We start from the raw sequence: 27,650 nt of genomic DNA on the forward strand, positions 1-27,650 counted from the left end.
ATGTATGTGGGGATGTCTTAGGGGTCTGCCCATGCTGGATTTATTGCTTAAGGGCCCGATTAAACCCCATATACCAGGCCCCACTACTCCAGATGTACATCCCTGACATGTTACATGTTACACAAAGGCAACCAGGTCCCAGCCAGCCGGACCTGAAACCTGCAAAATATTTGCTGTTTTGTTGGGCAATGCTACTGGCTGGGAATGGCAGCACTGAGTGCATGCTGCTGAAGTGACAGGACAAGCATGGAGAAACCTTGTGTAAACACTGGCATGGTGAATCAAGCATGGAATAGTTTGAGTTGTAACAGACTTCAGAGCAAATCCAGTTCCAACCCCTGCCATGGGCAGGGACACCTTCTACTAGATCAGGTCGCTCCAAGCTGTGTCCAGCCTGGCCTTGAACACTGCCAGGGATGGGGCAGACACAGCTTCTCTGGGCAACCTGTGAAGAGCAGGGGTTGTGTCGCAAATTAACTCCAGAGCTCTCTACCTGTGAAGCAGCACGGGCTGCTGCTGTCCCACTGCTGCAGTTTAACCCTGTTGGACAGTGGCACAGCAGAGATTTTAACCATCAGTGTTAAAACCAACATGTTCTATCAGCATTACCTGCCAACCACAAGCTAAAACGAAAACAAGAAGAAACTCCTTTGCAAAGAGTTCCAGAAAATTTGGAGGCTTGTGGGGGACAAAAGCTCCTCCCATTAATCCATTTACATAGGAAAATAAAAAATAAAGGGAAGAGAAGCCCCTTTTACTATTTGAAAGCTTAATTTTTTACCTCGGACTTGGTAAACAAGTGTTTTGCCTTTATCCCTGCTCATCAGTAGGTTGTAAGCTCTCCAAGTGGATTTTCCACAGATGAAATTCCAAGAATAATTTCTGTGAAAAACTATCCTTAATGCAACGAGGCATTGCCTCACCTGCACCTCACTTTCACCAGCGGAGTAAGCTGGGCTGCCTGTCGCTGAAGAGGCCCGCAAAAGAACTTGTATCATGACTTCAAGGTGCTTGTACCGCGCTTGCAGCCCGCACCCTGTCCCAACGGGGACCTAGTGCCCAGAGGCACGGCCATGGGCAGCCCGGGCAGGGAAGAGAGAGGGCTGCCCTTCAGCGTTCCCCGCCATGGAGAGCCCCCCCTCCTCACCACAGCTCCGCCTTCCCGCCAACGCCTTTCCCTTACGCCCAAAGCTCACAAGGGGCACTCGCAGCCTGCCCGATCACTGACACCACAAACTGCCCCGCACACCCCCCGCCACCTCCCTTCTACTCCCCGCCCCATCCGGGACCAGCCCACCCAGTGCTCCCGCCCCCCGGTGCAGCGGGCACCCAAATCCCGCGGGGCCGCCGCCGTTCGGTCTTCTCTCCACCGCCGCCAGCGCGCTCCCACCGACGGCGCCATGGCTGCCCGGCAGCAGCTCGGTAACGGGGGGCCGGCGAGGCCTTGGCTGCCCAGGGTGAACCGCGAACGCCCGCCCGCTGCACTTGGAGCAGCTGGGGAGGGTTGGGGGTGAGGGGAAGCTGCTCTCCAGCTGGGCCGAGATGTAATCCCCCGAGTTAGCTAAACAGGGTAGCCCCGGAAGGCGAGGGGCGGCCGGGTGCCGCTCGTCTGGGAGTGGGTTTGCCGCTTCTAACCCGGTAGTTCCTGTGCCCTGAGGGGTTGGGGGGCCGCTCCTTTCCCTTTTGGGTGGTTGGTTATACCTTGCCTTGGGTCGGAGCTGGTCGGCGGCCGCCGCTGTGTGGGGAGGAGGCGGCCGGCTGTGAGGGACCAGCTTCCCGCGCTTTCGCCCTGAGGCAGGATGCGAGGACGGCTGTGCTGCCTGCCCTCGTCTGTGGAAGGGGCTTCTCCGCTGTGGTGTGTGAGGGGCTGGAGGTCAGCTCCTTATTCCCAGTACCTCACATCGGAGAAGATTCCCAAGTTACAGGGCTTGCAAAGGCTTCTGACTCTTAATCCTGTTGTTTTCTTTCTCTGCTCCACGTTTAAACCCACAATATTTGTGCCTTTCCCACCTGTTAGCTTTGCTCAGTGTTTCTGATAAGACCAGCCTGGTGGAATTTGCAAAGAGTCTGAATACTCTTGGCCTGGGTTTGATTGCCTCTGGAGGAACAGCCAAATCCCTGAGAGATGCTGGCTTGCCTGTCAGGTACAGACATTTTCCTATACATCTCCACTAAATATGCTCATTTCAGTCCTCAGGTTGCTTAAATTTTCTCCCATTTGCAAGGAAAACTGCTCTGAAAGCAAGTCTTCCCTCCCCCCAAAAAAAACCACACTTTCCTAAGGCAAACTTCAGCAGCACCTTGACCAGCAAGGTTGACCTTGGTTGACTGAGGCCAAAGAGTGTTACTGTACAGGACAGCACACAGAGAGCTATTGGGCGATGGTGCCTTGTCTGTCTTGGGCTGGCTTTTTTCCCTATGAGAAGGTCAGTTCTCTTGACATTCATAATCTGCCCCTAGTGCTGCTCTTAAGGTCGTGGTGAACTTTGCCTGGTTGTTGGACAGGACTGACATGTGTTAGGAGTATGTTGAAACTCACTGGAGCTTCAACATTTGTTACAAAATAATTTACAATTTATTACAAAATAATGATTTGTTACATAAAATTTTCCCAGCACCATGGTCAACTTTTTGGGTAGAGCCTTCAAGTGTTGTGCACCCACTGTTGCAGAAATGTCATGTTTTGGTCCATGATTCTGAGGAAATTTGTTCTACTTTCTTCCTTGCTGTGATTAAAAAACAGCTCCAGCCAACTTGCTTATGTCTCTCCAACTTCTTTGCTTGGCTGTACTATCAGTGAAGCCTGAAGCAAAGAATGGTCACATTTGCCCTTCCCTTTCCAATTTGGTGTTCCTTTACCATCATGAACAGTCACAGGGAGCGGTGAAACTTTAATGTTTTGGCTAAGCTGGAAAGCAGAGTACTGATGTACTGCATCTTCTAATTTTCTCTGTAAACCATGTTGAGTTGGGATTTGCTTATCCGGGGTGTTTCAGTGTATTTGAGAAAATACTGCTTAGTTTAGTGTGACCCATTAACTTTATTTCCATTTATGGGAAAAGCAGTTGTTGCCCCTTTGGCATGAGGGGTGTGTGTGTAGTGAAACCTATGCAATTTTTTTGTTTCGGTCACTATTAGAAAGCTGTCTTCTGTCAGATGTAGCTTTTGCACAAGACCAACATTTGTGAAAAGTAAGAGAGCATGAAACCAACATTTTGGCTTCTATACCTAGAAGCATTTAACAAACTAGTTGACAGATGCCAGCCATAATAAAAACAATCAGATGTGTCTTAATGCCTCATCTCAGAGCTAGTTCCCAGCCTTCTGCATGAAGGAAGCATCATAGCCTATCACTCAGCACAGGTTTTTCCTAGCAGTTTAGGAATACACCTTTCATATGTTGTGTTCTTAACAAGGTACAAAATACTGAAGTTTAAAGGAATCATGCATTTGTTTTCTCTCTAAACTCCCCCTGTCATTGATGGAAAGCTGGTGATTTATCTTTTTTTCACAAATAGACCAAAAAAAAGTTAGGTTTATTTCACCTCCTTACGGCCTTCAAAACTCCTAGCTTTTAAATCTCCTTCCAGTAAAACCAACATTGCCAGTAGATCTAGATTACTGTCCCAATGGGAATAATAACCATTCAACCTATAGGTAAAGTCAGAATGGCACATGTATTATCATGCTATGTTTTCTCATTGTGCAGAGATGTTTCAGACTTGACAGGGTTCCCTGAGATGTTAGGTGGACGTGTGAAAACCCTTCATCCTGCAGTTCATGCTGGTATGTTGCTGCTAATCTCTTTTTTTCGGTCTAAAAGAGAATTGAGGGTGGGAAGAAGGGGCTGACAGATGTCTTTATTTTTTAAGGTCTGTGTGGAATAATAACAGATTTGCTCTAGGGGCAGAAGAAGAGGTGAAAAGCACTAGGTAAAGAAGTGCACAGTGGCTGAATTACTTCCTCTGTTGCTATGCTGGCATCTATGCAGTTAGCAGATCTTTTTCTCCCCAGGGCTATAAGTAACAGGGCTTCTCTGTAAATGGCTTTGCACATTCTTTGCAGAGTCAGTTTCAGAGCTGTTTGGGCAGAGAGCTCCATGGAATTTAACCTGTGGATGAATCTGGTGTGCAGCATAAGGAACATGATAGCATAGTCTTTACTCGGTGATTTCTGCATGCTGTAATACTCCGTATTCCTAGGCAGTTTGGGTTTACCCTGTGTCCTCTCTTGGATGGATGGAGGGGCTGAGGACTGTTGTCTGAACTAGAATCGGAAAATTTGCGATAGAAAATCTCTGAGGAAAAGCACAGTCTGAAGGAAGGTGTTGAATTAAATAAATGATTATGATTTAATTATTTTTCAGTTAAGATACACTGTTTTTTGTAACTAGGCATCTTGGCTCGCAATATTCCAGAAGATAATGCTGATATGAACAAACAGGATTTCAGCCTTGTAAGGTAAATACCGGGGGACATCATGCAATCAATTAGTAATCAAAAATGAGCACTGGAAACTAGTCAGCGCCACTGAAAGGGAGCAGAAGGGATTTAATATCTACACACCAGAAGATCTGTAGTCTCCTTTTTATCTGTCAGAAGATGCAGACTGGTTTGGATTGGAAGGGACCTTTAAGCTCATCCAGTTCCAACCCACTGCCACGGACAGGGACACCTTCTACCAGACCAGGTTGCTCCAAGCCCCATCCAACCTGGCCTTGAACACTGCCAGGGATGGGGACACCTTCTCTGGGCAGCCTGTACCAGTGTCTCACCACCCTCATAAGGAAAAAATTCTTCCTAATAGCTAATCTGAATATACCCGCTTTCATCTTAAAACCATTCCCCATTGTCCTGTCTCTACAGACCCTTGTCAAAAGCCCTTCTCCAGATTTTTTGTTGGCCCCTTTAGGCACTGGAGCTGCTCTGAGATCTTCCTAGAGCCTTTTTTTCTCCAGGCTGAACAAGCCCAGCTCTCTCAGCCTGTCTCCAGAGCAGAGGTGCTCCAGCCCTCTGATAATTTTTATGGCCTTCAACACTTGTAGTAAGAGAGTGTGAAATGTCCCTGCCCATGGCAGGGGGGTTGGAACTAGATGATCTTAAGGTCTTTTCCAACCTTAACTATTCTATGATTCTAAAACTAAAACAAGAAAGTTATACTCTGGTTTCCACAGGCAGCAGAGATTTTAATTTCTTCTGGTTATCTGGGAATGTTGGCACTACATCTGGTCAAGGTTGAATCATATTACACTTCTTGCATGGTTCATTTCAGTACTTTTGGAGCTGGTGCATCTCCCCTCAACTTGGCTCTGGGTGCATGACAATTCCTGGTTTTGAAATACTAGCTTAGTAAATATACCCTTTGATATTTGCATAATGTTTGCTGAGTTTCAACATGTAAATGAAGAGTAGACAGGAAAAGACAGCCAGGAACATGCAGCATTTGTACAAACAGAAAACACACAGATGACAGGAAACTTACTTTCCAAGAGCCATTGTGGGAGCAAGTGATCAGAAGTGAGGAATTGAAGTAACAGTTTGTCCACTAACATACCAAAGATTTTCTTCTGGTTTTGTGAGAATTTGTTTGCTCAGTACATTCATGCAGGGTAGTTTGGGACTATTTTTAACTGCCTGGTTTCAACATCTAACTAGAAATTGTGAGTAACCAATTCTGTGCTGGTGGGTAGCTCCTGATTTAGAAACAGTAGCTGAAGGGAGCATAGTAAAGGGTGGGAGGTATAGTTTGACTGTGGTGATTGGGCCAAAATGCATCTTTGCTTTTAAAATTACTTTTAAAAACTGACATGCCTCAGATGGATTTCCAGGCTGAATTTGAAACCTGAACTTTAAAACCACAGGACAGCTCTGCAGCAGTAGCTCTTCAGAGTATGCTGCATGTTAAATCAGGCTCTGCTGGATTCCGGGGGGAGTAACATGCCTTTACATAAGTGACTTACAGTGCACTTGCATTTGAAGTAACAATTTGTATTTAGATTGTCTTATGTAAAGCAGAAGGAGCTGATGCTCAGCCAGAGTGTTTTATGCATGGTTGCATAAAATTTACATTCCCAAATCAAGGTAGGAAGTCTTGGTATTGGTTTATCTTGATTTCCACAGATGAAAGAATTAGCAGTGTTAAAGTCCACAGATAGTTGGCAACAGGTCAGGAGCATGAATGGATTGGGGTGGAACAGACAATAAAAGACACTATGAAATTTAGAGACATAGAGGGTTCTGAAAACCATACTGGAAGCTGATCATCCCTTGAGTTCATCACAGAGTGTGGAAACAAAGGAATATTGAAAGTTGGACATAAGTGTATGCATCACAGCAATTTGCTGCCAATAGTGCGCACGCATGGGAGTTCAGTACCTTCATATATTCAGATCAAGAGGGTAAACTAATTCACTTGGATGAAAAACATTGTGAAGGTCAAAAAATGTACCTCCATTCATTGCGGTTCATGTGTCACTGGTAGGATGGGACAGTGCAAGTTATTACTTCATGCTGTCTGGAATAGACTGCAGCGTCTTCCAGATCAGATGAAAAAACTAATTCCAGCAAGGTCCAGTCTTGTCTTGAGAGCGGAAAGTCAATTCTCCCTCTTGCTTTCATGTGATCCAGAGATTTTATGGGATCCAGGCTGTGCACTCAGGCTTCATATGCTGTTGGTATTTTAAAAGTCCACAAGGTGATACGTAGGTCATCTTCTACTCTAGGAAAAGTTGTGGAAAATGAGATTGTACTTTGTTTGCAATGGACCTTGCCCTGGGTGCTTACTCTCTTACAACAGTTCGTGGATGCCTATTTTCAGCACTGCTGAGAGTCCACTTTGAAGTCCTTTGAAGTGGCTCAAGTTGTACACCAAAGTTACTAAACATTTAAATACAGGCCCAGGTGTTTAAAGAAACTCTTAGAACCACAATTTACAGAAGATGGTTTATCTGTTGTAATATTGTTTAGTGCACACAGTTCAGCCAAATTTCATTATGTACCATCACTTGGCCTTTGGCTGAATGCTGCTGTCTCTTAAGTCTTTTGGAGAAAGAAGCCTTGGCTACAGCATTTTGTGCTGGTCCCTGATCTAAGAGAGAAACAAGACATAAACACACTATGGTAGCCTGTGAATGCCGAGCCCAATTTGCAATTTTTTGTATCTTCTTGAATAACCCTACTTTTTCTCTCAATTCTCAGAGTTGTAGTGTGTAACCTTTACCCCTTTGTGAAGACCGTATCTTCTCCAGGTGTAACTGTGCAAGAGGCAGTGGAAAAGATTGATATTGGTAAGTTAAAGGGAGAGCAAATCTATTCTCCAGGCAGACCAGATGTTCTGGTCTCTTTAAGTGGTCTCTGTTGTTTCCTTTTTGTTTGGTATCCTTGCATACCCATAAAGGGAGTCTTCTAAGTTGCTCAGGAGTTGCAAGGGGCAGACTGAAAGCATAGTTGGGTAAACCTCATTGCTTTTAAGCAGATGTACAGTTAAAGTGGCAAGTGGCTGCTGCACAGGTTTGCAAGCCATGCTGCATAGGTGGGCAAGTCACGCATGCCCAGAAGCAGTGTGATGTACTGTAGAAGGCTGTGCTAGGGAAGACCAGGTGGAGCATGCTTCCTACTAAACGCAGAGAGCAGATTATACCTCTTTTGCAGCATCTGGCAGTGTAATAAAAATAAAAACCATGAGCATTGGAGAGGAAAAGCTCTACCACTGAAAGAGCTTTGGGTATTGCTGAGGACTTCACTGCAGGAAGCTGTTACAAGGAAAGGGGTTGGTCTGCATATATGCAAGAGTAGTTGGGACCTGAGTTTGGAAGCATGGACACCTGTATCATCAGCAGTTTTGCTCTTTCTGCTAGTTATTAACCCCATAAGGCTTGCTGTTCCTTCAGTGCAGCAGCTCTAGTTGGCAGCTTGTCAACAGTACAGGCACGCTTCTGTACCATGAGGTTGGATTGAGATTGAATTTTCTTGGAGTAGTTTAGTCCAAATGATGCCCAGCAGAGCTCTCTATTAAATATTTTATGGAGTGATGTGTAGCAGTGCCAGCTTCTACTTTTCCTTTGCAACAGCCTAGTATCTCGTATGATTTAAACTGTTGTAATAGTTGTGCAGAGTCACATTTAAGGGGGAAGTGTGGCATTTTATTTTACACAGAGGACCTGGGCAGGAGTTGTTAATATTTGCAGAGAGCTCTGGGAACCTCCGTTGCTTGGCAGCATAGAAGCAAATCTTCCTATAGAGCCCTCCTCAGCCCATTGTTGCAGAGGATGGTGCTTAAATGGCAAATGGAGATGAGCCATCTTCCTTAGGATGTGGTTGTTCTGCTTGAAGACATTCTTGCCCCACTGCTCAGTGCAGCCTGGGACCTGTTTCCTTCCTCTGTGTCTCCAGCTGCAGCTCTGCCTGTGTCTCCAAAGGCCAGTCACCAGTGGACAGAGTAAAACTCACCAGCCTTGTGCATTTTGAAGAGTACTGTTGCAGTCCCCTCTTGCTGGAGAGAGGGAGGCACATTCATCAGGCACAAATGATCCATTGGTGCATGTGCTTTCTTGGCCTCAGATGTGGCTGCTGTTGCCGTATCCAGAAGGGAAGTGCTTCATGCCTCCATTCCTCTCTTGCAGGAGGAGTTGCCTTGCTGCGGGCAGCTGCCAAGAACCATGCTCGTGTGACAGTTTTGTGTGACCCTGCAGACTACTCTGAAGTAGCAAAAGAGATGGCAACATCAGGGGACAAAGACACTTCCATGGAGACCAGACGTCGCCTTGCACTCAAGGTTTGTTTTATTTGCTTGTAGTGAAGGGCTAAGCCAGACTCGATTGCCTTTAAATACCAAATCCTTTTTAAGTTGACAGATGTTCCCCATTCTGTCCCCAGGCTTTCACCCACACTGCTCAATATGATGCAGCCATCTCTGACTACTTTAGGAAGGAGTACAGCAAGGGGGTGTCCCAGCTGCCCCTGAGGTATGGTATGAATCCTCACCAGAGTCCTGCGCAGCTCTACACAATGAGATCCAAACTTCCCATGACAGGTGAGGCCTAGGCCATGCTGGCCAAAAGGTAGCTCTGAGATAGCTAGGAAAGGAGGTGCTTGGGCATGTCTGCTCATTGTCTTTAAAACTGAAACATCACCTTGTACTTTAGTCCAAAGGATGGCAAGCAGTGCCTTAACAGCTACTTTATTACTGGCACTAGCTTTGCAACGGAAAGGTGGAGCTGTGTGAGACAGAAAAGCCTGTCTGCGCAAGACTTGCTGTAGCTCTGCATTCCCTATTGGTGTAGGATGGTGTGTCCACACTGAAGACAATTGGAACGGATTTATGTAATGAACTTTCTGCTTTACATCAGATTCGGATTTAGTGAAGGAAAATCTCCTTATCCTTTTAAGATGCTTTGCTACTTCCTGTTTTTCTTACTTGTCTTCCCATTATTTTTTTTTTGCCACCATTTACTCTGTCTAGAAACCAAGCTGTTTTCTCTAGGTTTGAATGGGGTTTGTTTTTTTTTTAATCAATTTATTTATTTGTTTATTTGATGGTTTTGAGGAGAGTTTTTTTTTTACGTTGGTGTTTTAAACTGCTGCTTCTGCTGGTGATGGCAGAGGGAAGGGGTACAAGTCTCACTCGCAAGAGTTTGAGACATGTCTGGTGTGTATCTGCTATTTTGTAGGGTGTGCCACCCATGACAGCATTGTTGCATTAAGGGATACCCCTGTTTTGGAGAGAAAGTCTGGCTGTTCTTGTTCTTGAGTTGGCATGTTGGTACAAGCAGTTCTTGCAGAGCCAGGGCAAAAGGTTTTGAGAGTAGACTTTTAAATGGGCTTCATGCTTGGCATGTATTTCTGGTGAAAGGACCAGATCAAGCGTTTTCATACAAACCTGCCCTAAATTTTGAGTGGTTCTGTTGACATCAGTTAGAGACAATGTGTGCTTAAAGATTGGTTAGTGCCAGACTACTTAGTTGAATCAGAGCCATAGTCACTATATGAAATTTATATACTAGATTTGTAAAGAAATCTACCCTGCTAGTGGACGTGGGTTTTGTATTCTTCCCTAACAACTCTGGCTATGCACCTTGATCAAAATCAAGCTCTGGCAGACTTCCACAGAAAGAGAGAGCTCTTCTTCCAAATGGCTGCCAGTTGAAGAACTCAAAGAACATAAGGGGGGATATTCTTTCTTTGTTCCCCTTTCACAAGAGCGAATGTGCATAGGGACAGTGTGTGTCTTGCTCCAAGGTCATATCAACAGCTTCAGTTAGGGAAGATAATTGTATTTGCATACATTTGTTCCCAGTCCCAAACCTGTGCGTTCCTTACAAGACACTGAGGCTTTTCAGGATTAACCAGTTGCTGAGGAGCTTGTTTAACAAGAACAATTCATAGCTATTTTGGTATCTGGGGGGAGAAATCTCTTCTGCTTGCTCTCCAGACTCTGGGGAGAGGGGTCTGCCTGCTTTAAAGCATCTATTTGTGTGCTGTGTTTGCAGTGGTGAATGGCTCTCCAGGGTTCATCAACCTGTGTGATGCTCTCAATGCCTGGCAGCTGGTGAAGGAACTCAAGCTGGCATTAGGCATTCCTGCTGCAGCCTCCTTCAAGCATGTCAGTCCTGCAGGTAGGGTGGCTTCATGTTGCCATGCTTTTGTCTTTGAAAATACTCCAGCTTTTGGCAGGCCCCGTCAGTGGTGTATCAGTGTCCTTTAGCCTGGCAGTCTCCAGGGAGGTCCCAGGACTGAGTGCCCTTCCTTGTGTTTCCCACTAGGTGCTGCTGTTGGAATACCTCTCAGCGAAGAGGAGGCGCAAGTCTGCATGGTGCACGACTTCCACAAGACTTTAACACCCTTGGCATCTGCCTATGCACGAAGCAGAGGTGAGAGGTCCAGGAATAAACTAGTGTGTCCAAGGAGCTGAGCTGAATTCTCAGCATATAAACAGCATGCTTAGCACTTGGCAGGCTCTTCCCTTTGCATTGGATTCCTCCTCTGTATGTTTTTTTTCCATAAGGTTCTTACTGACTGAATTAAATGTCTATCAAGCATTGTTTTCCAAGTGAGCAGACCTGTTGTTTCAAAGAGGCCAAAAATAATTTTGGATTCTGTTCCTTGGTGTATATAGAAGATGTGTAGATTTAATTTATTTAATTAAATATGTGTATACACACATTTGTATAAATCTTTGAGGTTTTGGCTAAAGGATTTGGATAAACAGCTGTGCTGTTACCACACTCATCCTTACACTGCAGATGGGGTGCTCAGGAGTACTTATTTGGAGTAGAAATGTTTCTGCCTGGTATTTGGTGGGTGCTTTTAATGCTTTTGTTCTTCAGCGCTCACAACTCACCCCCGCCCCCCCCCCCGGAAATAAGTAAATAAAAGTAGCTTTCTCAGCTGAGATACTTTGCTAATTCTCTCATTTTCCATGGCATTCCTGGAAAATCTGCACAGATGAGGGATAACAAAGCAAACTTATTTGACAAGGGGCACATCGGCTTGAGTTCACTTTTCACCCTTTAAAGACCACCTTTGAATGTTGCACCCAGAAAGCCATTGCATGATTGATAGAAAGATAAACCTTTTGAATGGCAGGGACAGAAGAATTGTCCTTGCTAAGTAGCAGAGCATCTGTGGTGAGAGCCGAGTTTACCTTAGCTATGTCATTAAATATACAGAATGTCTATTAAAAAAAAATCTTAGCTACTTTTCTGGCTCTGGTTTCTTGCAGGAGAAGGCAGATGGGAGCATAGGCAGCTAAAAGCTTTCTTTTTTTTTTTCCAACTATCTCCCATCTAAAATCTTTCTGCATGACTCTTGCCTTTCCTTGTCCTTTTGCCACCATGGCTACAGCATTGCTGTTTGTAGGGATGGAGGTAGTCATTACAGAGTTGGAGCTCTGACAAAGGCAGTAGAAAAGAAAGAATATCTGAACTGTGGGAATATTGAAGGGTGCATGTGTTTGAGGTAGGATTTTTCATCCTTGTTGCTCTTACATGGTCTCTTATTTTTGCTGTAGGATTAAATTATTAGCTCTCATGGCAATGGACTATGTTGTAGGAGCAGACTTTTCTTTGTGTTACGCTAGAGTTTGATAAGTTGCTGAAGATAGGATTTTTCAGGTGCTGACCGGATGTCTTCTTTTGGTGATTTCGTTGCCCTGTCTGACATCTGCGATGTGGCTACAGCCAAGATCATTTCCAGAGAGGTTAGTTAAACAGCAGCAAAGCCTTTGAGTGTAAAAATGAGAATTGCACTAGATGAAGTCATTGGTTTGTAACAGCCATTCTGTTTGAATTTGATACATTTTACTCAAGACTGGTCTGTTTGTGTAAGTCTGTAGCCGGAGGGCAGAATTTACACCTATCTTTTGATGTACTTTTCTCCCTACCAGATAAAACCTGGATGTGTGCTAGAGCCTGTGAAACAGCAGTGCTTGAAATGCTGTTTTCAAGGACGTGATTGGAAACCTCAGCTTCTGAGTAGGCCTCGGGAAATGAGCCCTGATTACTGTCACAAGTATCTGACTGGTTAAAGGGCTGTAAGTAGAATAGGACTGGAGAGCTGATGGCAAGCCTCTTGCCCAAGGCAGGAATGTGGCTGTGTATTGCTACCTGCCAGTTGATACAAGTTATGTGTAGGCTCAGCCACTTTCCAGGCTGTACTTTTTACTTCGCTGGATTCAACATGAACTCCGTAGCTTACTGCATTGCACAAGTCTCTAGTTTACATACAAAGTTAAACAAGGGAGTTCATGCTTTACCAAACACCTTCATCCCATTATATGTTGCTTACAGTGTTTTTTTGAGGGGGAAGTCACAATGAAAAGGGCTGTCTTGTACATTGGAGACTTACTTTCAAACAAATGACAGAGCACATTTGACTGGATTGTGAGGAAAACGTTTGGTATACTATTACTTAGAAACAAATAAAACCTCACCTACATAAGAATGGGAAAGGTGTGTATCACTTCACGGAGCTGATGAATGGCAACTCTCCTCAATTTTAAGGCTGTTAACAGCTCTTAGGCCAATATTTTTGTCTCATTAGACGTGTCACTGTTGAAATAAAGATCTGTTTTTTTTTAAGCCATCTTTACTGTTAGGGCTTTAAAGTGGGGATGTTGTACATGATTTTTCTTCCCCCCCCAAAGAGGAATATTAGTTATTAGTTCCATTCTGCTGAAGTGATGGTGGCTATTTTTTACTAACTCCTGCCAAGAGCTTACTGCACTCCACTGTTTCCACTTTCCAGAATTGAAACCAAAGTTGTTATGGTGCCTCTGTTATATGGTACATACAGACCCAAAGAGGTGTGCCTTCAGTGCTTTTCTGGAAATGGCACGTGGAGCTTTCGGTTTTAGCCCCTCTTTTTTTCACATGGAAGCTGAAATCTGTGTGTTACAGGTATCTGATGGTGTGGTAGCTCCTGGCTATGAGGAAGAAGCTCTCAAAATCCTTTCCAAAAAGAAGAATGGTGGTTACTGTGTCCTTCAGGTTTGTATTCCTGCTCCACTATAACCCTGTACCTGCTTTTCACAGAAGTTAGTGTCCAAATAACTGGGAGGGCTGATCCAGGTCCCTCTACAGTGCCTGGAAGTGTTTCCTTTGGGTCTTTGGGGATTCCTGTGTGAGCTGGAATTCCACCAGCAATGCTGTAGTCATGTCATTATAAAATTACTCCCCTCTATGACTGTAATGCCTTCCTTGGCTTTCACAGTGATGTGGATTTAAAGTAATTGAGTCTGTGACCAGCTAGAGTACTTCAAAGAGATAGAATTTCTGTGCTCTCTTTGCCAGCTTTCCTCTCACTTCTCCTGAATTTGTTTTCTCTCTGAATTCTTTGTATCTAAGATACAGTGTCGCAGTGATGTTGTGAGTCTTATCAGTGGGGAACTCTTGTCTGGGCATGGGGTGTTTATAGGGCAGTCTACACGACAGTCAGTGATGAAGATAGCAGCACAGGGAGAGATTGGACCTGGGATGATGCACCTTTACATATTTCTCAACAAGCATCCTGGTTGAAGTGTTACTATAGTGTGGTCAAGTCAGTATCAGGTTGCTTTCATAGTTTCTGCAGTGATTGTTAGGACTTCAAAATCATCCAGTTTTGGTGAACATGACTAATGGATTACAGAATGCTCTCAGCAGCCAGACACATCCTATTTCTGCCTGACTCTGAGAGACAAATGAGCAGAGAACTTTGCTATAGTGCTACAAAAAGAAAATCCAAGGCTTAGCTGAGGCTTCAATTGTAGTGTTACTACCAGGGGAGCTGTAGAAGATGGCTCAGGAGCTTCAGGCAAGAAGGAATGAAATGGCAGACAACCTTGGTAGATGATTGCTTCCTGAATTCAATTAGCTTTGCAAGAATGAGGTTGTACTGGTTAACCATGTATCTTCAGGGCCTGTCTGCAGAGGGATGCTAAGAAAAGTTGGTCAGAACAAATGTAAATAGGTTAAGGAAACCACATTCAGAGGTGATAGCCTTAATCCAGTTTACTTCATGTCTCAATAACCTGAGGCTACCAAAATTCTAAATAAGCCCATGCATGGTAGACCTGAATGCAGTTTGTAACAGTTCCATTTAACTTTACCCCTTACACTGCAACATGCTTATTCAGAGATGTGCCCCAAGAGAGTGCATTTCTGGAAATAAGCACAATCTCTTTTCCCTTGAATGTCGAAGAGGGTTGGGAGTTGTACCTTGTGGCATGTGTGAAAGAACTCAAAAATATTTCTACTTTCCTGTGCAAGACTGCAAGACTCTCTTTGTGTGGATGTCTTCCCCTTTCTGTGCCAGCCTAGAAGAGTTTGTAGATTTTATGGCTTGCAATATGAACATTTGTATATAAACATCTCTACTGCATTACCTCTCTTCACCCTGTACGTGTCACTTTGTGCTGTTGGGACCTTGCTGCTCCAGTTGCTTCTAATTACTTCTGATGGTTTGACATTGCTTTCCATGAGCGCATTTTAACTGAAGCTGTTAGTGGATGTAGGCTTTTAATTGCTCTAAGAGCGTTTTATTGGCCTCTCCTTTGGCTTGTAGATGGATCCCCATTACGAGCCAGACGACAATGAGATTCGAACTCTTTATGGCTTGCACCTCATGCAGAAGAGGAACAATGCAGTCATCGACCGGTTCTTGTTCAAGAACATTGTTACAAAGAACAAAAATGTAAGTGTCAGGAGATGAATGACCTTAAATCCTGGTAGAATGGGCTGGTGTGCTTTCGTGGAAGAAGTCAGCAGTGGTTTGTTTTAAGAGCTCTTAAAATATTTTAATGAAATTTAATTGGCTTTTAAATTGTTTTGACAGTGCAGCAAATTTCTGGGCCAAATATACTTGTGTAAATCAGAGTAGTTTGCCTTTGGTTTGATTCCTTGCATAAATAAGAGGAGCTGAACCTTGCCTTTTATCTCTGACTAGCAAAATACTTGTATTTCTTACAAGTAAGAAGCTACCATGTGTGATTCCTTATGGTGAGACAGCCATGTGCTAGGGATCTCTTGTGATCTCATTCTGACCCACTGTTTAGTTCTTCTTTTTGTGTTCAATGTGTTGTGTAAACCCTGGCCTTCCTAATACTGGTCACATCATCCGGAAGTTATCAGTTATTTCTTTGTCTTTGATCTTGTTATCATTAAAAGACAGATGTTAATGAGCACGTGATTAATCCTGGGCTCAGAAGCAAGTTCAGGCATTGAGGTAATAAAAATAAGCATAGTAAATTAGTAATGGAACAGACTTAATAATACTTCATGAAGATGCTGAGCTCTATTGTTTTGTGGTGGTGTAGTGTGTACTTCAGCATGGGCTTAGCTTTTTACCTATAAGCATATCTGATGTCAGTGAGTGAGTATAGAAGACTTTGCAGGCTTAATACCAGCGATGGAGCCCTCTTGACCTGGTAAGGTTGAGTCATAGAATCAGCTAGGTTGGAAAAGACCTTTTAAGATCATCAGCTATTACCCCAGGACTGCCAAGACCATCATTAATCCCTATGAGCTATGAGATCAGCTGCCAAACCAATCGTTTACAGTTTTTAATCTAAACAAAATTTGCTGGTAATTGAAAACAGGATCTTTTTAGTTACCTTGTTCTCCCTGTCCATGCTACAGTACTTGTGATGGCTCTAGGGGCTTGCAAATCTCTGGCACATGGCTAGTCATGGTTGTTGACAACAGTGTTTTGTTTCAGCTGCCCGAGTCTGCTGTCCGAGACCTGATTGTTGCCAGCATTGCTGTTAAATACACCCAGTCCAACTCTGTTTGCTACGCCAAGGATGGGCAGGTAACTGAATCAGGCAGCTCTCTGGAGTGTGGTTGCACAGCCAAGCTGGTCAGATAACGCTTTTGCCAGGTTTGAGTTCTAAAATCATTTAGCATACAGGAAGCTATTAAACAAGTACAGATGAGCTGCCCTAGACAGCACCATACAGGGTGGTAGCTAAACATTTGTTTCTCAAGAGGCTGCTTCAGAACCTTGGTGTCCCTTATTCATGGTAATGACTGGGCTGATTCTTTCAGGGATAGGGCTGGAAAAGCCTTTATGTGCTTCTGCAAGTCTGGCCTTGAGTCATTTCTTTTTAACTACTTTGTGCTTTTATATAATTTTTTGAGGGCATGTGCATATGTTGTTGTCTATATAGAGCCTTAGGAAATGACAGGAGTTTTCACAGCTGGATTCTCACTGTCTGAATGGCTCTTAGTTTGATTTGTCACTTCTTATGTAAGAAAGATGGGGTCTGTTTTATTTTTACCCCTTTGGGGCATTGGAAATCTTCTTTTCTCTCTGATTTAAAAACTTATGATAAATAGGATTTATGGGGTATTATGAAATGTGTAGTTGAGATCTGAATTGAGATTTGAGACTCTTGAGTCTTAAAAAAAAAACCTAAAATCAGTTAACAAATCAGTTGTCCTAAAGTTGTTGTAAAAATATTACAAAATGTCTTTTTGCCCAGCCGCCCGTTCTCATAATGCTGTTCTTTAGCTGGTTCTCTTCTTTCCATGGTAACTTTTCCATGGGCCTGCATTATTTTTTAAAAGTACAGAATTCAAGCCAAAGGATGATTTTGGTGTTAGGCTTTGGTACATCATAAATCAGCAAAATGGATCAAACAGTGTTCCCTGCAGGTGCAGCCTGTGAGTGAGCTGCAGTGCTGTCCTTTTTGCATTGGTACCCATCTGCATTTGTCAGGTTGTTGTTACAGCCTGGAAACGTTGCAGTGCTGTCTCACAGCCCTGGGGTCATATGTTGCATGGTTCTTGAAAATAAACATGTCTCTGGAGATCTGGCATTTTTCTTCTATTCAGATTTGGGATTTTTTTCCCCCTTGCTTTTAAATGGTTCTCTCTACTCAAGAGTGTCAGTTCTCATAGCCCCAGAACAAAGGTGTCACTATCTTTGCTCCTTTTCCCTCATTACAGCAGCAATTTCCCCAGTGCTTTTGCAAGTCTGGACAGAACATGGTGCTGCAGATATTACTGAAATGTGTATGGTAATGTGTGTACCATATGGAAGGGAGAAGGCATGAGGGAGGAGTGAAAAGCAGTGTGGGCAGGCATGGATTTAACTAGTTGGGCTTCAGTGCTGTTGTGCATATTTGCAGGCATACATTTTAATCGAATACACGTGTGCATTGTCTTGGTTTGCTGTATGTGTGACAGGGAAGGTCATGATGAGAGCTCTGTGTGCTGCACCAAGAAACAAGTGGTTTTTTGTTTTTTTTTTTACCAGTAAAGGTCAGTAGCCATTCCAATCACTTACTCAAGGAGGTGGTGAATCTGCACTGGGGTCTTCAAATCTAAGCTTGACGTCTTCCCAGAGAGACTCATTACAGTCCAAATGCAGAAACAGCAGTGGCACATGCTACAGGTAGTGATGGAGGAGCTCAAATGGGAGCTCCCTTCTGGTTTTAACATCTCCAAAAGCTTCCTGAGACTGTTCTTAACGTATAAATGGGGAAAGAAATAAGGTACATGGAAACCCAGTCTTACTAAGTGGTTAGCTTAGATCCATATTGGTAATGCTGTGCAGAGCTAACTATACTGGTTGTATCATTTACCAAGGCATAAGTTGTGCACAGGGATATTTGGATGCAAACCGATAGCATGATCACCAGGGATGGAAAGTAACTTCCAGAATGTTACACTTAAAGCTTTTCCAGGATCTGACTTTGTTGGGGTTACATGAGCCAAGCCTGGGAAGTCTAGCTTTCCTTAACTGCTTTTGTTTTTCCAGGGGTTATTTCAGCCTCCCAGCATCCCCATTGCCAAGCAAAACTCTTGTGTGTCACACACCCAGAATGCTTTTGACAGCTTTGTTGGGTTTTGAGTGGATTGACAGCTCCAGCAAGGGCTGGTGCTGGTGTTAATAAGTTCTAGGAAAGCTTTTGTGGACTTGAGTGGCACTTAATTTGCAGGAAGCCAGCAGTCACTAATTGCACATGTTTTGTCTGACCTACAGCACCCACAAAGCCAGTCTGTAACATGTTGATTTACCATTTTCTAATGATATAATCAGGTTTCAAAGTATCAATTGAGAATTCTTCTCTTTCTGTATTCTCTGCACAGTAGGATTAAACAAACCTGTTAATTTACCTTCCTGTTTTCCACCAGTGGTGCAGACATTTGTCAGTAATCTCACTGTTCTGTCTTCCCAGTTGTGAAGTCTTTCATTTGATCTTTGTAATACCAAATGTATTTAGGGGTTTTATTTTCACATTCAGGGTAAATCTTTTGAGTAAATCCAGGCTAATCTGGATCATTTTGCAACGATCCTTTGGGCATTATCCATCTTGTCTGCTTTTGCACAGTATTCCAACTATGGGGCATGTTTGGCTGTTCTGTGAGACGAAGTGTTTCGGTGAAGTAGTTCTCAGTTTTCACCCAAGCTTTTCTTTATGAAGTGATTTTCTTTTTTTTTTTTTCTACTCGGCCTGTATTCTTGTCTCCTGCTACTCCTCACACTTACTAGGCCCTGCTTAAGCACTTCTTGATTCCCAGGACATTAAAGTCTGAAAAAAACATAATTTTTGTGTGGAAAATAGGCAGAAAATTGAAGGGGAAGGATCCCTTTGTGGAAGATTCTGAGTTTTCAGCTATGGTTTTGTATGGTGAAAGGCCAACATTTGAGGAAGGGAGAGAGATTTTCACTTCACATGAAATGAAAAAGGCAGAGAACAGGTACATTCAGACAGTGTGAGGAGAGATTCAGATACAAGTCTAGTTTGCATTGAGCAGAAGCTCAGACTTCTGATTTCTTCTGTCTAGACCAGAAATTCCAGACTACACTGAGGAAATGTTCCCCAGCATGCTGTGTTGCATCAGAACACATTTTCTACACAAAAAGGATTTCACTTCCTCTGAATCAGCATTTTCCAGTGAAAAGCATCTTATTCTCCTAGGCTGTAGCTGTGAACATACTTCTAGGACAATGTGGGTTTATCAGAAGGAGGCACAGAGAAGCAGCTTTTGTATTCTCTTGCCCATTAAGCCATTACAAAGTCAGTTCTGTGTGGTGCAGGTAATATCTCTGTAGATTTGGGGGTGCCTATGAATCGTTTGCAGGATGCATCACTTCAGTTGAAGTACAAAGTTCCTGCCATTTTGGAGTTGTTGAACATGAGCCAAGTTGTTAAGCATCTCTTGACAGTTTTTAAAAAAGTAACGTATTTTGAGTAGCTCAGAGAGAAAAGGAAAACACTCTTGTTGAGGAGAGTGCTGACAGGTAGGAGAGCTGTACCTGTGATGTGTGCCCATGGATGAGCTGTGTGTGGCTGGTGCTGCATTGGCCTGGAAACTTTTTCTGCACACCATTGCCCTTGCTGGCTGAAGGCCAGGGCTTGTAGCAGATGAGCCAGTCCATCACAGGAGTGCAAGGCCACAGCTCACAAGTACATGATGAAGATGAGGCACCATTCTAGCACAGGACATTGCACTTCTGGCACATGACATCACATGAAACTTGGGAATGTTTCATGGTATTTTGATACCTGCTACCAGCAGCCTGTCCAGTACTCTTCACCATCTGCATCTTCAGCTACACATTTCTGCCTTGGCCCAGTCTGGCTTGCTAGGCCCACTCTTAGGGGCTGAGTGATGCCTAAAGGCGTGCAGTGTATGACAATTTTAAGCCCTCTCCTTTGTCCAGGGTAAGAGGCTACACCTGTTTGGAAGAAATGATGTGCCTACATGCAGCTGGTGTGCATCCTGTGAGATGCAGGGTCTCTTGTGCATTTGAGGGTTAAACAAGTTGGACATGAGAGCAGAGGTTGGACATCAGGAGTGTTTGTAGAGGGGAAGGTGTCACTAAGCCATGGGAAAATTTGCATCTATTTTGTATTTATGATAATACTAATGTCCTTGTGGGTATGTTAAGCACCAATGACTTCAGTTACAGCTGAGCAAATGATACTAGATAGGAGCCCAAGTCTCTGATTTGATCCTTGGGATACTAGTATCCAGCAGCATGTTTTACAGTTCTGGTAAGAGGTGAAGTCACTGTCTTGATGAATGAGAAAACAAATGATTCATTCCTTTGAGGGCACCCTTTGACTTACAGCTTTACCATCTGTTTCAGTCTGAGCTGGAAAATCTGAGGCATTGGCCAGAACTGCTAGTAGCCTCAACACAGTATCCCTGGAGCAATCGCCATGCAAAGAGTCTGGTGAACAATTCCGCTATGGCTTCGCAGCAGGAGGAAATTACAGGAGAGACTTGTTTTCTGTCAGATCCGTGGTTTGAAATGGCAGGAACTGCCTTTGGAAAGCAGGACCCACAGCTCTGAAAGCCATGGAGAAAAGTTACCAGCCTGAGTTTGACAGCTGTGATGGCCAGGTTTGGGGTCTGGCCTTTGTGTGCCTGGCATACGGTCATGGCAGGGGCAAAGCTGAGGGACAGCAGGCAGTCTGGAGCCCAAGAGACCTCAGCTCAATCCCTTGGACTTGTCAGTTGTGAGTGCAGGCAAACCACATCTGTAAGGGGTTGTTCTACCAGTGTCCATAACCAAGATGTCTCCAGCTACACGCAGTGTCAGCACCTAAGATGTGCCTTTGTCTCTGAGGGGACACAAGAGTTTGTTTGCAGTGTGTATTGAATTGTGACAAATGGCTTGCAGTGACCTGACCACTGGACTCCCAAGAGTTTCTATGTGCTTTAACCTGTAGGGTACATGAAAAAATGACAGAGGTTGAATGTGCCTGAGAACTCCTAGGAAAGCGGTCTTATAAAAGCAAATGGAAACTAAGCAAATGCCATATTTTCATAGCACCTACTAGGAGGAAATAGAAAAAACACCATTTGTGTTTAGCTTCTGGAAGCACTGGGTCTGATATCGAATATAAGTGCCATTAAATAAGGTTAGCTGCAGCTATTCTAAAAGCCCCAAACTCTTGGGCACATGGCAGAGTAGGAAATATGTTGGTAGCTCCAGCACCTTGACAATTCATGCAATGCAATGGTTCTACTGACCAGCCTCCCCCACTGAGCAATGGATTTAGTCTCTTATGGACAGAAAAACTGTGCTGTAATCCACTACATCCCACAGCTGATCTCTTCAAGCTGTGTATGCCTGGCCTATAAGGAAAGATGATGGTGGTTGGGTGACCCGGGCTCAGACTTTAATCCTCCTGCCATTTCTCCTAGCAGTCACATTTGTTTCTGCAACTGACAGGGTTTTGTTTTGCTTGAAACAAAAGCTGTAATTGTATCTCTCTCCTGAGGTGAACAGTTTGACTCTGATGGCTGGGGCTGTGTTGTTTAGAAGGATGAAAGAATGTGGCTTTCAGCTCAGCAGAGCCCTGAAGTGAGAGTGCAGAGAGCTGACCCTGTCACTGCTTTACAGCAGAGGGGATACAGGTATTTCCCTGGTTTACCTCACTAATTACCTACATTCCTGCTCTGCTTCAGTGAGGAGCAGCTGATTTGTGGGAGGCCTTTCCTTATTGCTTGGCTGAAACTGCAGCTCTGATTGTGGTCCCTGTGCAACAAGGTGTGACTGTGCTTTGTCCCTCTCTACTGCAGGTCATAGGTATCGGAGCGGGCCAGCAGTCCCGGATCCACTGCACGCGGCTGGCTGGGGACAAGGCAAACAACTGGTGGCTGCGGCACCACCCACGGGTGCTCTCCATGAAGTTCAAATCAGGTGTGAAGAGAGCAGAGGTCTCCAATGCCATTGATCAGTATGTCACTGGGACTATTGGTGAGGTAAGGGCTGGCTGAGGGGTTTTCCTGGAGATTCCAGCTTCTTTGTCTTTAAGTAGTAGTGGCTTGAGTTTTGCGGGTTTGGGTAACAGACGATCCCAGAGATCAAGTGGCCAGGGCCCAGGATGGTGACTTCCCTAATGGTGCAGTGGCAAAGTGCCCCTGTGATACTGCACCCACTGCTCCAGGTGCTGGAACCCGCCCTGCGCTTTGGTGTGCAGCGTAGTTTCATCTGATAATTCCCTCCAGCAGTAAGGAAAAGTTAAAGCTACAGTTAATGTCAGTGGCACCTTCTCACATGGTGCTGTTTGCTTGTGTGGCATTTCTGGGTTCTCAGAATCTCTCTGACCTCCCAGTTACAAGCAATAGTGAGGCAAGAAAATAGTATGTCCTTTTTAAGTATTGAAAGCCAGGAGTGGGATTGGGCACCTGGTGATGCATCAATAAGGGGTTAAGAACTGCTGTTCAGAAGATGAATCATAAACCAGGCTGCTGTTTGTCATGTGTTAAGTCATCTGCCAGATCCCATTTGTGTGTGCTGGCATTTACTTTGAGCGTTCTGCAGGTAGGCCAAGCAGAGCATCTTGGAATTAAAGGGAAAAGAGAAAGAATCCCTCAGACCCTGGGATGAGGAGAGGGAAGGAAAGGAGATAAAAGGATGCAAAAAGAGCTGATGTTAGTAATATGTCCCCACCACTACTTGGGATTTTAAACCCCTGGGGGTGACATTCCCAGCAGCAGGGCTGTGTAAGCAGAAAGCCCTGCTGAGCTTCAGACTGATGCCGCCACTCATTCTGGCAGGGGACTGCTGGGAGAGCCATGCTTTGGCACTGAGCTGGCTTTTTTCTCTCCCAGGGTGAAGACCTGGTGAAGTGGCAGGCACTGTTCGAAGAGGTGCCTGCGCACTTAACAGAAGTGGATAAGAAGCAGTGGATTGCCAGGCTGAGTGGTGTGTCCCTCAGCTCCGATGCCTTCTTCCCCTTCAGGGATAACGTTGACAGAGCTAAGCGGGTAAGGTGGTGGCAGGGTGACTGCAAGGAAATGCTTACACAGGCTAGGCTTTCTGTTTTAAGTTTGTGTGGACTGCTGAGGAATGTCTGCTCTGCACTGTTAGTTAGAGTAGTGCATCCTGGGAAGGATGCTTCTCATGGTTACTGGTCTCATGTGGATAGTCATTATCCAGTCATTGCTCAGTTTGTTGATTTGAAATGAATAGAGGATTAAAGTTGATTAAACCATGCAAGAATAACAGACAAGGCCTATTGCTTCCAGGGGAACTGTTTTATTCTTCTGAACTGTGGAGAGAGCTGACTGCTCACATGAGGAACTCCCCTGTGAATGTCTTTGGGCAATGGAAGCTTTTGTTTGTTTATTGATTGGTATCTAGGGATGTGAATGAAGGACTGGGGCTGCCAGCTCCTTTTCAGGGGGATTTTGGTTTTCCATGCTCTAATCCTTCCACTTCTCTCTGTTTTTGTTCAGAGTGGAGTACAGTTCATCGCTGCCCCATCCGGCTCGGCTGCAGACGAAGTTGTGATTGAAGCTTGCAATGAGCTGGGGATAACCCTGATTCACACCAACCTCCGGCTGTTTCATCACTGAGTTTGCTGTGAGATGCTGTGGGCCCTCTTTGGTCACAGTCTCACCAGTAGCAGTGGCTGGAATATCACCAATTTAATTGGCAGGCACTCACAGCCTGTGCTTAGCAAGTGTTTGTAGGGTCTGTAAATGCGTCTTTCCCTGTGTTAGCAGAGAGTAAAGGCACAAGAAGTTGACCTCCAATGTAGAAAACAAGTGTTTTGCAAATAAACATACGGTTCTTAGCTAGGTGAAGTCTGTACTCTTGTGTCATCCAAATACCTTGTCCTCAGGGAAACAGGTTTATCTTTGCGGTACATTTTACAGTGCAGACTTTACAACTTCATTAGAAGGCTTATGGAATGGTATGAAAGCCGGGCTCAGGCCCAACTTCTTAATGAACTGATAAGAATCTCTGTTGTAAACTGAACTGAGCTGCTTTTGGGGGAGTCAGCAGATAGTTTTCTCCAGGTGCTTCTAATTCACTGTGAGGAGAAGGGAGCAGGTCCTTGGTGCCAGACCCTCTGAATCCTGCCCTAGCCAGTGCTTTGGGGCTGAGAGGCAGTCAGGTTGTGTTCTCCAAGGTGAAAGGCTCATTCCTGCCAGGAGCTTGACATGCTTGTTCTCATTCCAGGGAGTTCAGCTCAGAGTTCACATGCAGGCATCTGGGAAGCATCTTGCCTGAAGCCACTTCCTTTCTCTATTGTGTGCAATTTGCTTTGAGCAGATTTGAACTCTGATTAGAAAAACAAAGTGAAAATCTGGAGCACAGGGAGATGAACCAAGCCAAGCCCAGGCACGTTTCTTGCTGGCAGTTGCTGTGACCATTTCAAAGGGATGAATTTGGGTTCTGTTCTGTAAAATCTGTTCAGTTTTTGGCACGGAGCAGTTCACAGTTTTGCAATAAACACTTGAGTCGTGCCTCAGATCCTGGCAGGGACAGAGCGGGAAGTCTGCCTGTGTTCCCTTTGCTCAAGCAGCTGCAGGGGTGCATAGGTGGGAGGCAGATTGAGAAGAGCGGAAGTTCTGGTGTGTTCCTGGCTCTGCTGCTGACTTCCTGTGACTGTGGGCATGTATTTAATTCTCCCTGCTTGCCTGCTTGATCCATACTGCTTGAAGTGAGCAAAGCAAAGATATTTCCTGGGGAATATGAGGCATTTAAGATACCAAGAAAACCTGGCAGAGGCTGCCCAGAGAAGCTGTGGCTGCCCCATCCCTGGCAGTGTTCAAGGCCAGTTGGATGGGGCGTGAAGCAGCCTGCTCTAGTGGAAGGTGTCGCTGCTTGTGACAGGGAGCTGGAACTGGATGAGCTTTAATGTCCCTTCCAACCCAAACCATTCTGTTGAGTCTGTGATCATAATCATAGAATCATAGAAGGGTTAGGGTTGGAAAGGACCTTAAGATCATCTAGTTCTAACCCCCCTGCCATGGGCAGGGACACCTCACACTAAACCATGTCACCCGAGGCTTTGTTCAACCTGGTCTTGAACACCGTCAGGGACGGAGCACTCACAACCTCCCTTGGCAACCTATTCCAGTGCCTCACCACCCTAACAGGAAAGAATTTCCTCCTTATATCCAATCTAAACTTCCCCTGATTAAGTTTTAACACGTTACCCCTTGTCTTATCTCTACAGTCCCTAATGAAGAGTCCCTCCCCAGCATCCCTGTAGGCCCCCTTCAGATACTGGAAGGCTGCTATGAGGTCTCCACACAGCCTTCTCTTCTCCAGGCTGAACAGCCCCAACTTTCTCAGCCTATCTTCATACAGGAGGTGCTCCAGTCCCCTGATCATCCTCGTGGCCTCCTCTGGACTTGTTCCAACAGTTCCATGTCCTTTTTATGCTGAGGACACCAGTGAACTGCACACAGTGCTCCAAGTGAGGTCTCACGAGAGCAGAGTAGAGGGACAGGATCACCTCCTTTGACCTGCTGGGATGCGGTTGGCTTTCTGGGCTCCAAGTGCACACTGAATCCAGCTCATGTTAAGTTTTCTCATCAACCAACACCCCCAAGTCCTTCTCAGGGCTGCTCTGAATCTCTTCTCTGCCCAACCTGTAGCTGTGCCTGGGATTGCCCCAACCTGGGTGTAGGACCTTGCACTTGGCATGGTTAAACTTCATAAGGTTGGCATCAGCCCACCTCTCAAGCATGTCAATGTCCCTCTGGATGGCATTCCTTCCCTCCAGTGTATCAACCGAACCACACAGCTTGGTGTCATCAGCAAACTTGCTGAGGGCGCACTCAATCCCACTGTCCATGTCACTGACAAAGATGTTGAACAAGACCGGTCCCAACACCGATCCCTGAGGGACACCACTCGTTACTGGTCTCCAGCCGGACATTGAGCCATTGACCACAACTCTTTGCATGCGGCCATCCAGGCAGTTCTTTATCCACCGAGTGGTCCATCCATCAAATTGATGTCTCTCCAATTTAGAGACAAGGATGTTGTGTGGGACAGCGTTGAACACTTTGCACAGGTCCAAGTAGATGATGTCAACTGCTCTACCCCTGTCCATCACTTCCGTAGCCCCATCATAGAAGGCCACCAAATTGGTCAGGCAGGATTTCCCTTCAGTGAAGCCATGCTGGCTGCCACCAAGCACCTTGTTGATTTTCATGTGCCTTAGCATGCCTTCCAGGAGAATCTGCTCCAAGATTTTGCCAGGCACAGAGGTGAGACTGACTGGTCTGTAATTCCCTGGGTCATCCATTTTCTCCCTCTTGAAAATGAGGATTATATTTCCCTTTTTCCAGTCATCAGGAACTTCACGTGACTGCTGTGATTTTTTAGATATGATGGCCAGTGGCTTAGCAACTTCATTTGCCAGCTCCTTCAGGACCTGCGGGTGGATTTCATCAGGTCCCATGGACTTGTCCACATTCAGGTTTTTAAGAAGGTCTCGAACCAGATCCTCTCCTACAGTGGGCCCAAGGTCTTCATTCTCACAGTCCCTGCATCTGCCTTCCAAGACTTGGGTGGTGCGGTCAGAGCCTTTGCCAGTGAAGACCGAGGCAAAGAAGTCATTCAGAACCTCAGCCTTCTCCAAATCCTGTGTAGCCAGTTCTCCTGAGAGCTTCCTGAGGGGGCCTACGTTCTCCCTAGTCTGTTTTTTATTTGCTATGTACCTGTAGAATCCCTTCCTGTTATCCTTAATACCCTTAGCCAAGTTTAATTCTAACTGGGCCTTAGCTTTCCTAACCTGGTCCCTAGCTTCCCATACAACATCTCTGTATTCTTCCCCGGCCCCCTGTCCTTGCTTCCACCTTTTATAAGCCTCTTTTTTTCATTTGAATTTTCCTCAGGAGCCCCTTATCCATCCAAGGAGGTCTCCTGGCCCTCCTGCTGCACTTCCTTCTGGTTGGGATGCAACACTCCTGAGCTTGTAGCAGGTGATCCTTGAACATCAGTCGGCAGTTTTGGGCCCCCCTGCCCTCTAGGGCTATATCCCATGGGACCTTACTAAGCAGGCTCCTGAAGAGGCCAAAGTCTGCTCTCCTGAAGTCCAGGGCAGTGAGCTTGCTGCACGCTCTTCTCACTGTCCTGAGGATCTCAAATTTGACCATCTCATGATCGCTGCATCCAAGGCTGCCCTGGAGCGTCACATTTCCAACAATCCCTTCCCTGTTGGTGAGCACGCGGTCAAGCACGGCACCTCTCCTTGTCCGATCCTCTGTTACTTGCAGAAGGAAGTTGTCTTCCACACAATGGAGGAACCTCCTGGATTGCTTGTGCCGGGCCGTACCGTCCCTCCAACAGATGTCCGGGTGGTTGAAGTTTCCCGTGAGGACAAGGGCCTGCGGAGCGTGAGGCTTTTCCTCTCTGCCTATAGAGTGCTTCATCCGCAGGTTCTCCTTGATCAGGCGGTCT

At 45.2% G+C, this 27,650-nt stretch overlaps 1 protein-coding gene across 1 annotated transcript; it reads left to right on the plus strand.

Moving 5' to 3' along the window:
* Nucleotides 1-1,271: 1,271 nt before the first annotated feature.
* ATIC (5-aminoimidazole-4-carboxamide ribonucleotide formyltransferase/IMP cyclohydrolase) lies at nt 1,272-24,025 on the plus strand. The gene is made up of 16 exons (XM_062603426.1): nt 1,272-1,422; nt 2,018-2,144; nt 3,710-3,786; nt 4,394-4,460; nt 7,197-7,285; nt 8,621-8,772; nt 8,874-9,030; nt 10,487-10,612; nt 10,760-10,867; nt 12,110-12,195; nt 13,394-13,483; nt 15,039-15,167; nt 16,191-16,283; nt 22,019-22,201; nt 23,054-23,209; nt 23,681-24,025. Exons 1-16 carry the CDS (start codon nt 1,401-1,403, stop codon nt 23,798-23,800), a joined length of 1,782 nt encoding a protein of 593 aa, XP_062459410.1. The 5' UTR covers nt 1,272-1,400; the 3' UTR covers nt 23,801-24,025.
* Nucleotides 24,026-27,650: the final 3,625 nt, after the last annotated feature.

The sequence above is a fragment of the Pezoporus occidentalis genome, unplaced genomic scaffold (assembly GCF_034315485.1).
Source record: "Pezoporus occidentalis ecotype Australia unplaced genomic scaffold, CSIRO_AGI_Poc_V1 ctg118, whole genome shotgun sequence".
In the NCBI taxonomy this organism is placed as follows: Eukaryota; Metazoa; Chordata; class Aves; order Psittaciformes; family Psittacidae; genus Pezoporus; species Pezoporus occidentalis.

Excerpts from the sequence above, each read along its gene's own strand:
- ATIC (XM_062603426.1), top strand. The coding sequence starts at position 1,401 with ATGGCTGCCCGGCAGCAGCTCG. Across the intron at positions 1,423-2,017 it reads GGCTGCCCGGCAGCAGCTCG|CTTTGCTCAGTGTTTCTGAT; the intron begins GTAACGGGGGGC and ends CCCACCTGTTAG. Across the intron at positions 2,145-3,709 it reads GATGCTGGCTTGCCTGTCAG|AGATGTTTCAGACTTGACAG; the intron begins GTACAGACATTT and ends CTCATTGTGCAG.